Source organism: Syngnathus scovelli, unplaced genomic scaffold, assembly GCF_024217435.2.
Source record: "Syngnathus scovelli strain Florida unplaced genomic scaffold, RoL_Ssco_1.2 HiC_scaffold_25, whole genome shotgun sequence".
Lineage (NCBI taxonomy): Eukaryota > Metazoa > Chordata > Actinopteri > Syngnathiformes > Syngnathidae > Syngnathus > Syngnathus scovelli.
Window position 1 is genome coordinate 347559 of NW_026061342.1, and position 13194 is coordinate 360752.

The following is a 13194-nucleotide window of genomic DNA, read 5'->3' on the forward strand; positions in this document are numbered from 1 at the left end:
TTTTTGTGTAGCCCTGAAAAGCGAGGGAGTGTGGCGTTTGGGAGGAACGTCGAACTCGGCGTCTGCTTCCAGCCACAGACGCCAAATTTCGACGATTATTTCGACTGGTCAACGGTTGTAAATGATTGCGTTGATTAAAAACGTTAACTCTACTCTTAACTTTGCCGTTTCAGATATGCGGGTATTACACCGCGGAAATGACGTCAATAGGCTGAACTCTCGCCAAAATTCAAATCTGTGGGCGCAATGGCCTTGAGCGAGACAACAGATACAAACACGACGATTATCAACAGAAATATCTTTATTTTCTGCTTGCAAGTGGACCGTCTAGAGCGTACACGGTAAGTACAACTCATTGTGTTTAAAAATATTTACGTTTGTGAATGTTGGTTGAGGCTAAATGTTAATGTTTAATTTCATTCCTTTAGGTTCCATGGTGTTTGTTGGCTGTATGTTTTCCACTGCAAGAAGAGGCTCGTATCATTGACCAGCAGGAGCTACAATGGTGAGTACCCCTTTCGTCGTCCATTTATGTGAAACACTTCCTATTTCACGTCTAACAGTACTCGATTTAACAAATAACCATAAATAAATACAGTGTGGGCAGTCAAGTTAACATATGTGATTATCCTGCCTAATATGTTTATCACAAATATGTCACTAATCACTAAAATGTTTGTTTATCACAACACCTTTGGACCTTCAGCAATCAATTATTTCCCTTCATCTACATAGAGACAGAACGATGGTGTCATAAACATCTCATTCATTTCACCAAATAACTTCACGCAGGTGGATAACGGCCGTCTCGGTCACGCTATGTTGCGTGATGCAGTTTTGAAGAACTAAATGCATTTATTCAATGAATAAGTCAAGCTAGATCTATGTTTACGATGTTGTAAGTTACGGTACCGATTGAAGTTGAGTCCGAAGCCAGTGGAAAACAGCACTGCGTTTGTGCTCTCCAGGTACAAATGTTGTGATCTCTGACTGACGACCGGGCGAGACTCGAGTAAGAGATGTCCAAACGAGCTCCGGCAGGACGGGCCGAGGCGGAGTGAACGGGCGCCCTTCAGGCCGCCAATGACGAGCTGAGAGCCAAACTGATGGACGTCCAGTTAGAACTTCAGCAGAAGAACAAGGTGAAAACCTCAACAGACAGACACTGCCTGCCTCCAGTGGCAGAGTTTACTTGTTTGAGAAGGAGTGGCTTATTCAAAACTAAGATTTATTTAATCTGTGTGTTCCCAGGCAAAATTGGATGTGATGCAATTCCAAATTTCACCACATGATGGTGCCCAATTTTGACTTCATAGGACATATTAAACACTTAGCTTGTTATATGTTTCAAGATGGCGGCGCGTGCACACGCAGCGGCCACTCTCTGTCCCGTTCGTTGTTTTGTGAGTGTTTACTGAGTGTTTGTCCGGCAGTTTTGTGTGTGTTCGTCTCGTGTGATACGTCGTGCTACTAGTGCGGCGGGCATGTTCTGCTCAACATCGGCAGAAGTGGGTTTTATGGCGTTCTGGACTTTGGTGCGGAGAGATTAGGGGCGCTCGGACTGCTTCGTCATGGAGCGACGCCGGACTGGCCTGCTCTTCCTCCCCCGGTTGGACTGCGTCCGTCCTGGAGCATTGTTGGGATGCGTCGGCAGCGGGTCTGCGGGGCAACGGAGGAGGGGCCAGCGCGGAGACGGGCCAGGCTTGCGGCCAACCCAGCTCGCGGAGCCGTGCCTTCCATTCTCCTGGCGTACGTTCGTTCGCGGGACGACAAGATGGGTTGCGTTCGCCTGATGGGATCCACGAACCGGACAGTGCGTGCCTGCTGCGTGCTCGTGTTCACAGTGGCCTGGTTGACTGTCATCTTTCCGGACTCTGCTGTGCATCGGGAGCGGCTAGCGTGCTATCACTCTTATTGTTCATTTTCTTGTTTTATTTTTCCTGTGTTGTTTACTTGTATGTGCGTTCTGAACTCTGTCTTGTCACCCTGGGATAGTGAGAAACGTAATTTCGATCTGTTTGTGTGTCTTGACATGCGGAGGGATTGACAATAAAGGAGACTTTGACTTTGACTTTGACTTATTATGTTCAAGGTAATCATATTTGTTTATTATTCTAATGGCCTTTTCAAAACTATTCTGGATTACTACTTTGGATCTATTCTACATTACTCGGCAACAACATACTCTGTAACAGATTAGGCAGTATAATCACATATGTTAACTTGAGAGTGCCCACACTCAATCTACTTATCGTGATGTGTTAAATCAATTACTGTTAGACATTATTTGTCTGATAATCTACCAAATCTTTGAATTGAAGAATTTGTGATTTAATTAATGGCTTGCTATTATGTTCAGGGTAATCAGACTTGTATATAATTCTAATGGCCTTCTTTTGAAAACTATTCTGAATTACAACTTTGGATCTTATATTACTTTGCAACAATATACTCGGTGACAGATTAGGCAGTATAATCACATATGTTAACTTCAGTGCCCACACTGTATTTATTTATGGTTATTTGTTAAATCAAGTACTGTTAGACATGAAATAGGAAGTGTTTAAGATAAATGTTATGGTTACTCACAATTGTAGATTGCTCCTGGTCAATGATACGAGCCTCTTCTTGCAGTGGAAAACTTGCAGCCAACAAACACCGTGGAACCTAAAGGAATGAAATTAAACATTAACACTTCGCCTCGACCAATATTCACACGTACAACGCAACGCGGCTACACTTCTGCTAGGGTTAGCGCCTCAGCTACACGTTGCTATTACCGTGAACGCTAGCTACATCGACAACTTTAGTCAAACTACACAAACGTAAATCTCCTTAAACACAATGAGTGTTACTTACCGTGTACGCTCTAGACGGTCCAGTTGCAAGCAGAAAATAAAGATATTTCTGTTGATAATCATCGTTGCTCAGTGGCTCACGGCCATCGCGCCAACAGATTTGAATTTTGGCGGAAGTTCCGCCAATTACGTCATATCCGCGGCACATGACTGCGACGTAATACCCGCTTATCTGAAACGGCAGTTAAAAGTAGAGTTACATCAAGTTTTCTTGGAACCTAAACGAATGAAAGAAAACTATCATTTGGCCACAACCAACATTCACAGATACAACACAATGTGACGTGCGGGGTTGAGGTTAAAGGTTGAGTGAAGGGCCCTCGTTTTAAACTACTTTTTTGAAAAGGAGTGGGAACAAGTAAGACATATTTAATTTATTTAATGGGAAGTAGTAAGACTTATTAAATTTATTTAATCTACTTTTCTTCCCAGGCAAAATTTTATGTGCTGCAATTCCAAATTTCCAAAGTGAATGAAGGAATGAAGTCCTTTAAATTATGATTTTGTATAAATACTAGGCATAAACACAAAATCTACGGCACAAAATGGGCAGACTTTACTTGTTTGAAAAGGACTGGTTACAAGACATACTTTTATAATTTATTTAATGGGAAGAAGACTTATTTAGTTTAATTGATCTATTTTTGGTCCCTGGCAAAATTCGATTTGCTGCAATTCCAAATTTCCAAAGTGAATGAAGGAAAGAAGTCGTTTAAATTATGATTTTTTATAAATACTAGGCATAGACACAAAATCTACGGCACAAAATGGGCAGACTTTACTTGTTTGAAGAGGACTGGTTACAAGACAAACTTTTTTGATGTATTTAATGGGAAGAAGACTTATTTAGTTTATTTAATCTATTTTTGTTCCCTGGCAAAATTGGATTTGCTGAAATTGTATTTTGCCAAATCTTGACTTGAGACCTGATAGGAAGTATTAAACGCTTAGTTAAATCAATACAAATTGGTAATAAGAGCGAGTAATGTTGGTTGAACCGATGAATGAAGGTTGAAAGCAATTTAAATTATGACTTTGTATAAATACTAGATATTAACAGAACATCTACTGCGCAAAATGGGCAGAGTTTACTTGTTTGAGAAGGAGTGGCTTATTCAAAACTAAGATTTATTTAATCTGTTTGTTCCCAGGCAAAATTGGATGTGATGCAATTCCAAATTTCACCACATGATGGTGCCCAATTTTGACTTCATAGGACATATTAAACACTTAGCTTGTTACTATGTTCAAGGTAATCAGATTTGTTTATTATTCTAATGGCCTTTTCAAAACTATTCTGGATTACTACTTTGGATCTATTCTACATTACTTGGCAACAACATACTCTGTAACAGATTAGGCAGTATAATCACATATGTTAACTTGAGAGTGCCCACACTCAATCTACTTATCGTGATGTGTTAAATCAATTACTGTTAGACATTATTTGTCTGATAATCTACCAAATCTTTGAATTGAAGAATTTGTGATTTAATTAATAGCTTGTTATTATGTTCAGGGTAATCAGACTTGTATATAATTCTAATGGCCTTCTTTTGAAAACTATTCTGAATTACAACTTTGGATCTTATATTACTTTGCAACAATATACTCGGTGACGGATTAGGCAGTATAATCACATATGTTAACTTCAGTGCCCACACTGTATTTATTTATGGTTATTTGTTAAATCAAGTACTGTTAGACATGAAATAGGAAGTGTTTAACATAAATGTTATGGCTACTCACCATTGTAGCTCGCTCCTGGTCAATGATACTTGTAGCTCGCTCCTGGTCAATGATACGAGCCTCTTCTTGCAGTGGAAAACTTACAGCCAACAAACACCGTGGAACCTAAAGGAAGGAAATTAAACATTAACATTTAGCCTCAACCAACATTCACAGATGTAACGCAACGCAAACTACACAAACGTAAATATTTTTAAACACAATGAGTTGTACTTACCGTGTACGCTCTAGACGGTCCACTTGCAAGCAGAAAATAAAGATATTTCTGTTGATAGTCGTCGTTTATGTATCCGTTGTCTCGCTCAAGGCCATTGCGCCCACAGATTTGAATTTTGGCGACAGTTCAGCCTATTGACGTCATTTCCGCGGTGTAATACTCGCATATCTGAAACGGCAAAGTTAAGAGTAGAGTTAAATAAAGTTTTTAATCAACGCAATCATTTACAACCGTTGACCAGTCGAAATAATCGCCGAAATTCGACGTTCCCCCCAAACGCCACACTCACTCGCTTTTCAGGGCAACAAAAGTACTTCTTTTTAAAAACGATGAGTTGTACTTACCGTGTACGCTCTGGACGGTCCAGTTGCAAGCAGAAAATAAAAATATTTCTCTCGTTAGTCGTAAGTTACCATCCGCTGTGTCTTTGTCAACATCGCCATTTTCCTACTTCCTGTTGCAAGCCACGCCCACGGATTTAAATTCTGGCGGAAGAGCCCGCCCATTGGCGTCGTTTTCGCGTATAGCAAATCCGATTGGTTGGGAAGGGGGCGCGGTTATGCAGCCGAGGGGTCCTGTGATCGGTGGGATGTAAAGTAGGCGTCGACGTCACGTCCGCGTCACGTGACCACGACGTGGCAGACGTCATATAGCAACCGCTGTTTTGTTTAGTAGACTTACAGTTGTTATGCATTGACATAATGGCGCACACTCCAAATGGATTTGAATAAATTAAATAATTCTTCTGCCCACTCCCTTTTAAACAAGTTAACTCTCCCCGCGGATTTGAATTCCGGTGGAAGTTTCGCCCATCGACGTCACGTCTGTCACGTGACCACAACGTGGCAGATGTCATATAGCAACCGCTGTTTTGTTTAGTAGATTTACAGTTGTTATGCATTGGCATAATGGTGTGCACTCAAAATAGATTTAAATAAATTAAATATTTCTTCTGCCCACTCCCTTTTAAACAAGTTAACTCTGCCCACGGATTCTAATTTCGGAGGAAGGTCCGTCCATTGATGTCTTGTCTGCGTCACTTGACCACGACGTAGCGACGTCATATAGTAACCGCTGTTTTGATCAGTAGACTTAGTTATTATGCGTTGACATAATAAAGGACATTTACACCTCCCATGTCGCCCGCAAGGCAACCTCGATTGCCAAAGATGTGAGTCACCCGGCTCACTCTTTGTTTGACCTTCTGCCCTCTGGGAAGAGGTACAGAAGCCTGCGCTCCCGCACCACCAGACTCGCCAACAGCTTCTTTCTCCAGGCTGTTAGGGCCCTGAACTCGCTACCCCCTTCTGCGTAGCGTGCGGCACTGTTGCGCTATTTTCGGGAATGTCTGCTGTACGCGCACTTGCTCCTTTTTTTTTCTGCTCCTCCTATTTATTTATTTATTTATTTATTTATTTATTTATTTATTTATTTATTGTTGTGTTATTTATTCATTATTTATTCAGCACGCTTTTGTTATACTTGTTTACTTGTTTGTCTGTTGTGAGCCATGTCTTGTCACCGTGGGATAGGGGGGAACGAAATTTCGGTTTCTTTGTGTGTCTTTGGCATGTGGAGAAATTGACAATAAAGCTGACTTTGACTTTGACTTTGACTTTAATGGCGCACTGGTTAGCATGTCCACCTCTTAAGCATGATGTTGCGGGTTCGACGCCTGATCAATGTTAGCCATGGAGTGAGCTGAAGTGCATGGCGCTGAAGATTTGAATCTTTGAAATGCGCTGAGGTCTGACATAACAGGCAGAATGGTTTGCCATCACGTTCAACAAAAAATATAAACTTTCCCACTCTGATAAAAACGTCCTGTGTTCATCTACATATTTCCGTTTTGCTGTGCATCTTTTCTCTGCCATTTCGAGAGCCCAATTGACACTAATAGTTTACTGGAATGTGTTTGCCCATCCTACTTTGTGGAATTTCACCACATGCGCTTTTGACCAAAATACCAAATTGAACTCAAGTGAAGCCAACACGCACAACCACCCCCCCCCCACACACACACACACACAAATGTTGCTATGAACATAAAAGGGCCGCATGAATCCAAGCAAAGAGCCGCATGCGGTTCAGGAATTGCGGCTTGGCCAAACCTGTACTATACAACTTTATTTGTATAAAATTTTCACAACAGCTGTCACACAAACAAAGCGGGGAAAAACGAAGACGTGCGTGTTCCGCCCACGCTGGATTTATTTGCACCTTTGAAAAGACACCGTATTGCCGCAGATGTGGCAAAGAGTACTTTTGGGCATCTGAGACGGAAGGATGTCCAAAGCATCATGTCACCTGCTCTGGTCGGCATGGTGGTGGGACGTTGAGGTCAACCGCTTTGGGGTTGCTTGAATCTTTGGTCGCAGGATGCCACACACTTGAAGACAGAAGCAGAAAAGCAGAGCTAAATGCAAAATGTACTCACCGGTGACTCCAATTTTTTTCCCCCCTGAAGAAATGGATGGACGGGTGGCCCCGGCTGGCCGGTGGGACTCTTGTTATTCTGACCCTTTTTAGTGCGCGTTTGGGGCAACAACCGTTTTTTGTGGCGCTCTCTTCTGGTTCAAGAGTGCCCTGCATGTGAATTTGCCTTTCCTGCCTTCTGATTGGATGAGCGCCGGTGTGACGCGGTGCCTCTGTCACCGTGGCGGGGGGTATACGTCGGCATCGGAGCGTCTGCCAACGTCTGAGACCGGCTGGCAGTTTATCGGAGGTGTCGAGTGCGGTGCCGCTGGAGCTCACTCACCAGCTGGTGTTAGGGCCACAGAATGAAGGCCAAGGAGAAGAATAGAAAGAGAAACAGAAACTTCTCCTCCAATTGTTTGATTTGTCTCTTCTGAGCTTCGATGAATTCTTTCAGCTCTTTGTTCCTCTAGGACGGACAAATGGAAAGTGGCCTTCAAAAGCCAGTAAGCGTGCAAGTAAGTGCCGGGCTGGCTTTGGGCCCTTACCTGTTGCGCGCTGTGCAGCAGATCCATTCTCTCTTGGAGGATGCAAGCGTCGCGCTCCCTCAACTCGCACATCAGGGCTCGCTTCCATTGGTCCACGGCGCTCCTAAGCTCTTCTCTCTGATCCGCCGTCAGCACGTCATTCACGCCAGCGTGGCTGGCTTTTTCGCCGTAGGTGGCGGGGCAGTCCCGCTGCGGTAGCGCCTCGTACAACATGGCCTCCAGCTCCAGGATCCTCTGGGCCGCAATCCTCGTCCATCAGTGGTCCGGCGGGAGATTTGAGGGCGACTTACCTTATGAGCCTGGTCCATGGAACGCTTCCTGAAGTCCAACTCTTCATCCAGGTAGCCCTTCTGCTTACAGAACATATCCTAGCACAGCTCAAGGTCAGAATTGTTGGGGCACATTGCCGGAGTTCCCCTTGGCTGATGTCGCGTGTCTGTCTACCTTCTCACTTTCAATGTCCAACATCTACTGTTGAAGTGCTGACTTGGTCACTTTGATGTATTCTAACCACTGAGGAAAGGCTGCTGTCACATAAGCAGAATGCGAGAGCGTGCGTGGACGTGCGCGTTACCTTCTCGGCTAGGGTGAGAAGGGTCCTGGCGTGAATCATGACCACCTGCTCCTCGTTGGTGAGATTCTGCAAGAGCCCAAAGGCACAGCGTCAACTGTTAGGGTTTTCCAGGTTATCTTTATCGTAGGATTATGTTGGAATGTAAACTATAATGATTAAATCAATCTTGTCTTGCCCTCACAATGCAGAGTAAGATGAAGTGGTTGCTTCCTCTGCTTGATTGACCAGCTGCAGGGGAAGCAATCAAAGTTGTTCTGTTTCCCACAACAGTGTAAAACACCCCCTGCTCTGATCTTATCAGAGGCCGGGGGTACACCAAACCTGTCCACTCTCACCCCCACTCTGTTCCTCCTAATAAATATGCCCTTGCAGGAAGGAGACTTTTAGATTTCATTCCTGTAGCGAGTGATCTCTCCACCTGCAGGTGTCTAAAAGAACTTGTTTGTCTCCCGTGTGGTTCTTGCAAAATAAGTTGGAGTGAGCAAATCTCTAACGTTTTGGTGCCGAAACCCAGGATCCCTCATACCCATCATCTGGCTGACGGAGGACGACGCGCTGTACACCGTCGACGGGCCAGCGTCCATTAGCCGGACCTGGTAAAGAAAGACCTGGGAAGGAAATTCTTCGCTGGGCCAGCATCTTAGGTCTGCCTTCGTCTGACAGAGGTGGATTGACGGGACCCGGCAGTGCAACGAACCAGGGGACAAGTAAGTTAAAGGCCTGAAGTTGTGTGATTGTGTTGTTGTGAAACGCGTATAAAAAAAAAAAAACAAAAAAAACACAGGTGCACGTGAGATTCGGCTTTGGTTTGTCCGAGCTATGAGATACGGCTTTGGTTTGTCCGAGCTATGAGATACGGCTTTGGTTTGTCCGAGCTATAAGATTCGGCTTTGGTTTGTCCGAGCTATGAGATTCGGCTTTGGATTGTCCGAGCTATGAGATTCGGCTTTGGTTTGTCCGAGCTATGAGATTCGGCTTTGGTTTGTCCGAGCTATGAGATACGGCTTTGGTTTGTCCGAGCCATGAGAAAAATACAAAGCGCTGGAGTTTTTTGTAATTGAGAGTGTGACTGGTAGGATAAATTGACTAAATAGCAGTTCTAGCATTGATCCACGGCAATAATACAGGCTAGTAATTTGTTGAAAGGTCAATTTAAACCTGCATTGAGGATCCTCAAAGAAATAAATAAGTAATAATAGTAATAATAATAATAATAATATTTTTTGAGACAAAGAGATTGTAAAACCTAAAATTACTAGAATTAAGATGGGAAATAAAAACGGTAAATCTCTACCTCTTGACGGAGATGAGAAGTACATGGCGAGTAGATTTCTTAATTGTATGCAATATATGCCGAAGTGGAAGAAAAAGTATGGAGTAGAAAGGAAGTTGAGAAATCAAGTGGTAAAGAAATGCAACTTGCTTCTAGAAGATAAATAAATAAAATAAGAATGTGCTGTCCTCGTGTGCATGGGAGGGACCAGCTCATGATCGACCACAGGAAATGGCCAGCCTGTGACGAATCATTGGTGCTGGGAACTACCTTTTGCGTGCGAGAGCTCTGCATGTGTGTGTGTATATGTTAAAATGATGAACATTGGCTAAAGTTTTAGTATAAAAAAAAAATTTGCTAGACTGTGGTCTATCCAATTTGCACCGCAGAACAGAAATTATTTTGAAAGATAAAAATGAGAGGAAAAAGAGAGAAATCTGTTTGCAAGCAGAAACTAATCCACACTAGTGCATGTTAAGTGTCGAGCCCACATGAGAAATTCGAAGAAAATAAAAATGACAGAACATGCTTTCAGGAATTGGAAGAAGCTAAACTGTGAATTTAAGATTTTGCAATGCTACATTTAATAGGAATAATTGATTGGTTGTGTTATAAGATTATACAAAATTCTAAATGCAAGCTAAATCTGAGAGATTGAGTTCTTCAAATTTAAAAACAAAGAAAAAATTCAGATTAATTTGCCAATTGTTTGTTTTAGTTAATTTTTTTTTGAGTTGGTGGATTGTTCTACCAGGAAACCTGAGTTGAAAATGATATATGAATGTTGTGTGGTGAGCTTGGATGAATTGGGACCAATGTGATAGAAAGACTCCTTTTTGGAGACTGTGTGTGAGATGCAAATGAACATTGATGAATGATAGCCTGAATGAAAAGAAATTACAGGTTGAATGGTTGAAGCCGTTAGCGACTACTATGGAAAATTAGTAGAGCGACTTTGATGAAAGAGTGATTTTGAGAAGGTTGAATGTTAGAAAGAAACACGTAGCTTTTGGATTGATAATTAACTACAGAAAAAAAACTGGAGAACCAGTAACACATGTAGAAGATGTGTGAACTGGGAAATTGAGAAGCGTTTTGGACAGAAAGTCAAATTAAATGATGATGGAATCGTATGTAGTAAAGAACGCATTCTCCCAAAAAGATTGTCAAGGTGTGAGGTATGGGCGTTGCCAAGCCTCAAAAGGAGGGAGTTAGTAGGACAGATAGTGGAAGATAGTAATAATACAACACTTTATGACAATGAATTTTCGAATACATTTGGTGTTATACTGTGGTAATTTTTTTTATTCTGGTGTAGATAGGTTAGCAACACGAGAGATTTAGAGGTTCAAAAGAAAGACAGTCAAAAGAAAACATTTTTGATTTGGACAATTGCAGGCTAACAGGAACATAAGAACGATAAGAATTACGAGAGTTGCAAACAACAGATGAAGAGCAGTCCTTGGCAGATTATATGATCAGGACGCTCAAACTGTGTCAAAGACAAATTTACTGCCGCCTGATCTTTCCTCCTCACAGGTCGACAACCCCATCAATCCAGGAGACTGGGTCTACATCAAGGTCATCAAAAGAAAGAACTGGGCCAGCCCGCGGTGGGAGGGACCGTTCCAAGTTTTGCTTGCTACTCCCACGGCGGTGAAAATTTCTCAATGGCCCAGCTGGATTCACCACAGCCACTGCAAGTTGCAGAGAGTGCTGGACCCCTAATTCGGAGTGGTGGGGAAGGCTGACTACAAAGGGGCCCCATCGTTTAGGGTGAGGCGTCTCAATGTTGGTGAAGAATTCATCGATCCCCACTCCGCTAGGCGAGGGGATGTCCCGGTGTCTCTGCCATCCTAGTAGCAACGGGGCTCCATATGCCAGATGGATCCTCTGCTGCGTTGTGGTTGGAGCGTGCTATGGTCTATTGACTCATCTGAACAGACCAAATGACAATGTTGCCCGTGGTAAACGATGGTCACATGATGAGAACTTTGAAGACTGGTCATGGGACCCCAGAAACCCATACGAAACCAACACTTGGTACCGGTATGTCAGGTTCACTGTGAGAGCTCACACACGGGAGGCGTGCTATGTGTGTTCGAAACTCCCCCCTTCCTCCACGCAAGTTCGCTTGGAGGCCAGAGCAATGAATGTCACTGAAGCAAAATGTATGGCATCCATGGGAGGAGTTGGATATCAGCACCGTGCCGTCACAGTCAAAGATGCCGACCCTTACCGCCCTGGACTTGCTGACGGTGCCTGTGATCAGCTGTTCTGGACAAATCTCAATGTGACTGTTAAAGGACGGACAATACCACAAGTGGCCTACACAGAGAGACCAGCTGGAGTGAATTACACATGTTACATCCAAGGTAACAAGACCCACGTCTGCATTAACGACGACTGCTCTCCAGGAGGAAACTGGATGGGAGCTTTGGACATCACCGATGAGTGTCAAGATAAGAGAGCCATTTCAGGTGGTGAGGGCTCTCCAACCAACATGGCTACACCATCGAACGGAACATACTTCATACAGAAGGGCTGGTGGCTTTGTGGTCACAAGGTTTATCCGATGCTGCCCGCCAACTGGACAGGAGTGTGTGCACCAGTGTGGGTGACAGACCACACCTACAGGATACGACATCATCTGCTGACAGGAGCACACAACTCATCTGGACGTCGACGCAGAGCAGTTGCAATCTTTGACCCTCATGACCCTGTCTGGGGTGCGAACGTTCCAGGGGACCATAAACTGTGGTCTGCCGGAGACAAAGTTGTCCTTGCGCTCTTCCCTCAGATTGGGGTTGGGAAACTATCGCTCTTCATCGAGACACTGAACTATCGTTTTCAATCCTTTGTGAATCTCTCGCTGCAAGTCAACGATGGACAAAATAGAGAGATTCAGGCTATTAGACTGATGGTCTTGCAAAACAGGATGGTTCTGGACTTGTTGACGGCAGCACAAGGTGGTGTGTGCCACATCATTGGGACTTCCTGTTGCACATACATACCTGGAGAAAATGACACCCACATAAACGACGCCATGAATTCGCTGAAGAACTTACAGCAGGCCATGTCTAAAGACAAGGTCCCACATCAGTTTGATTTCTTTTCATGGCTATTCTCTGGCAACTGGTGGCAACTGCTGTTGAAATTGCTGTCTCCTGTGCTTGTTGTGCTGGTGGTGTTGTGCTCGTTTACGACCTGCGTTATCCCATGTTTGAAGTCTGCTGTGTCGAAGTTTGTGTCCTCTACTGTAGCCCAAGTTCATATACAACTTCTTAGAGATGACGGATGTGATTACGATAATGACACGTGGATTGCGTAGATGCTGCTCTGTTGGGCATGTTTTACAGAAACTTGATGATTTAACCATCGAAAATGCTTCGCAAGTGATGGATACAATGATGTACTGTTTCTGTGTTTTTATTTTTATTTTTTATTGATAGCATTCTGGTCGCCTGTGGCACAGGGGCCGTTTAAGAATTTTCCTGCTAATAACATCTGGCCAGCAGGTTTTTCGCTTACACAATAAGTTTGATCTGGGGTATTGAGGT

The 13194-nt window shown here is 43.5% G+C and overlaps 1 protein-coding gene across 1 annotated transcript; it reads right to left on the bottom strand.

The window, feature by feature from the left end:
- Nucleotides 1–7466: 7466 nt before the first annotated feature.
- On the bottom strand, nt 7467–8006 carry LOC125993030 (janus kinase and microtubule-interacting protein 3-like). Its single transcript, XM_049761873.2, has 2 exons — nt 7788–8006; nt 7467–7708 (listed from the first exon to the last, which is right to left on the bottom strand). The coding sequence occupies exons 1-2, from the start codon at nt 7998–8000 to the stop codon at nt 7592–7594; spliced, it is 330 nt and encodes a 109-aa protein (XP_049617830.1). The 5' UTR covers nt 8001–8006; the 3' UTR covers nt 7467–7591.
- Between the last annotated feature and the right edge of the window lie 5188 nt (nt 8007–13194).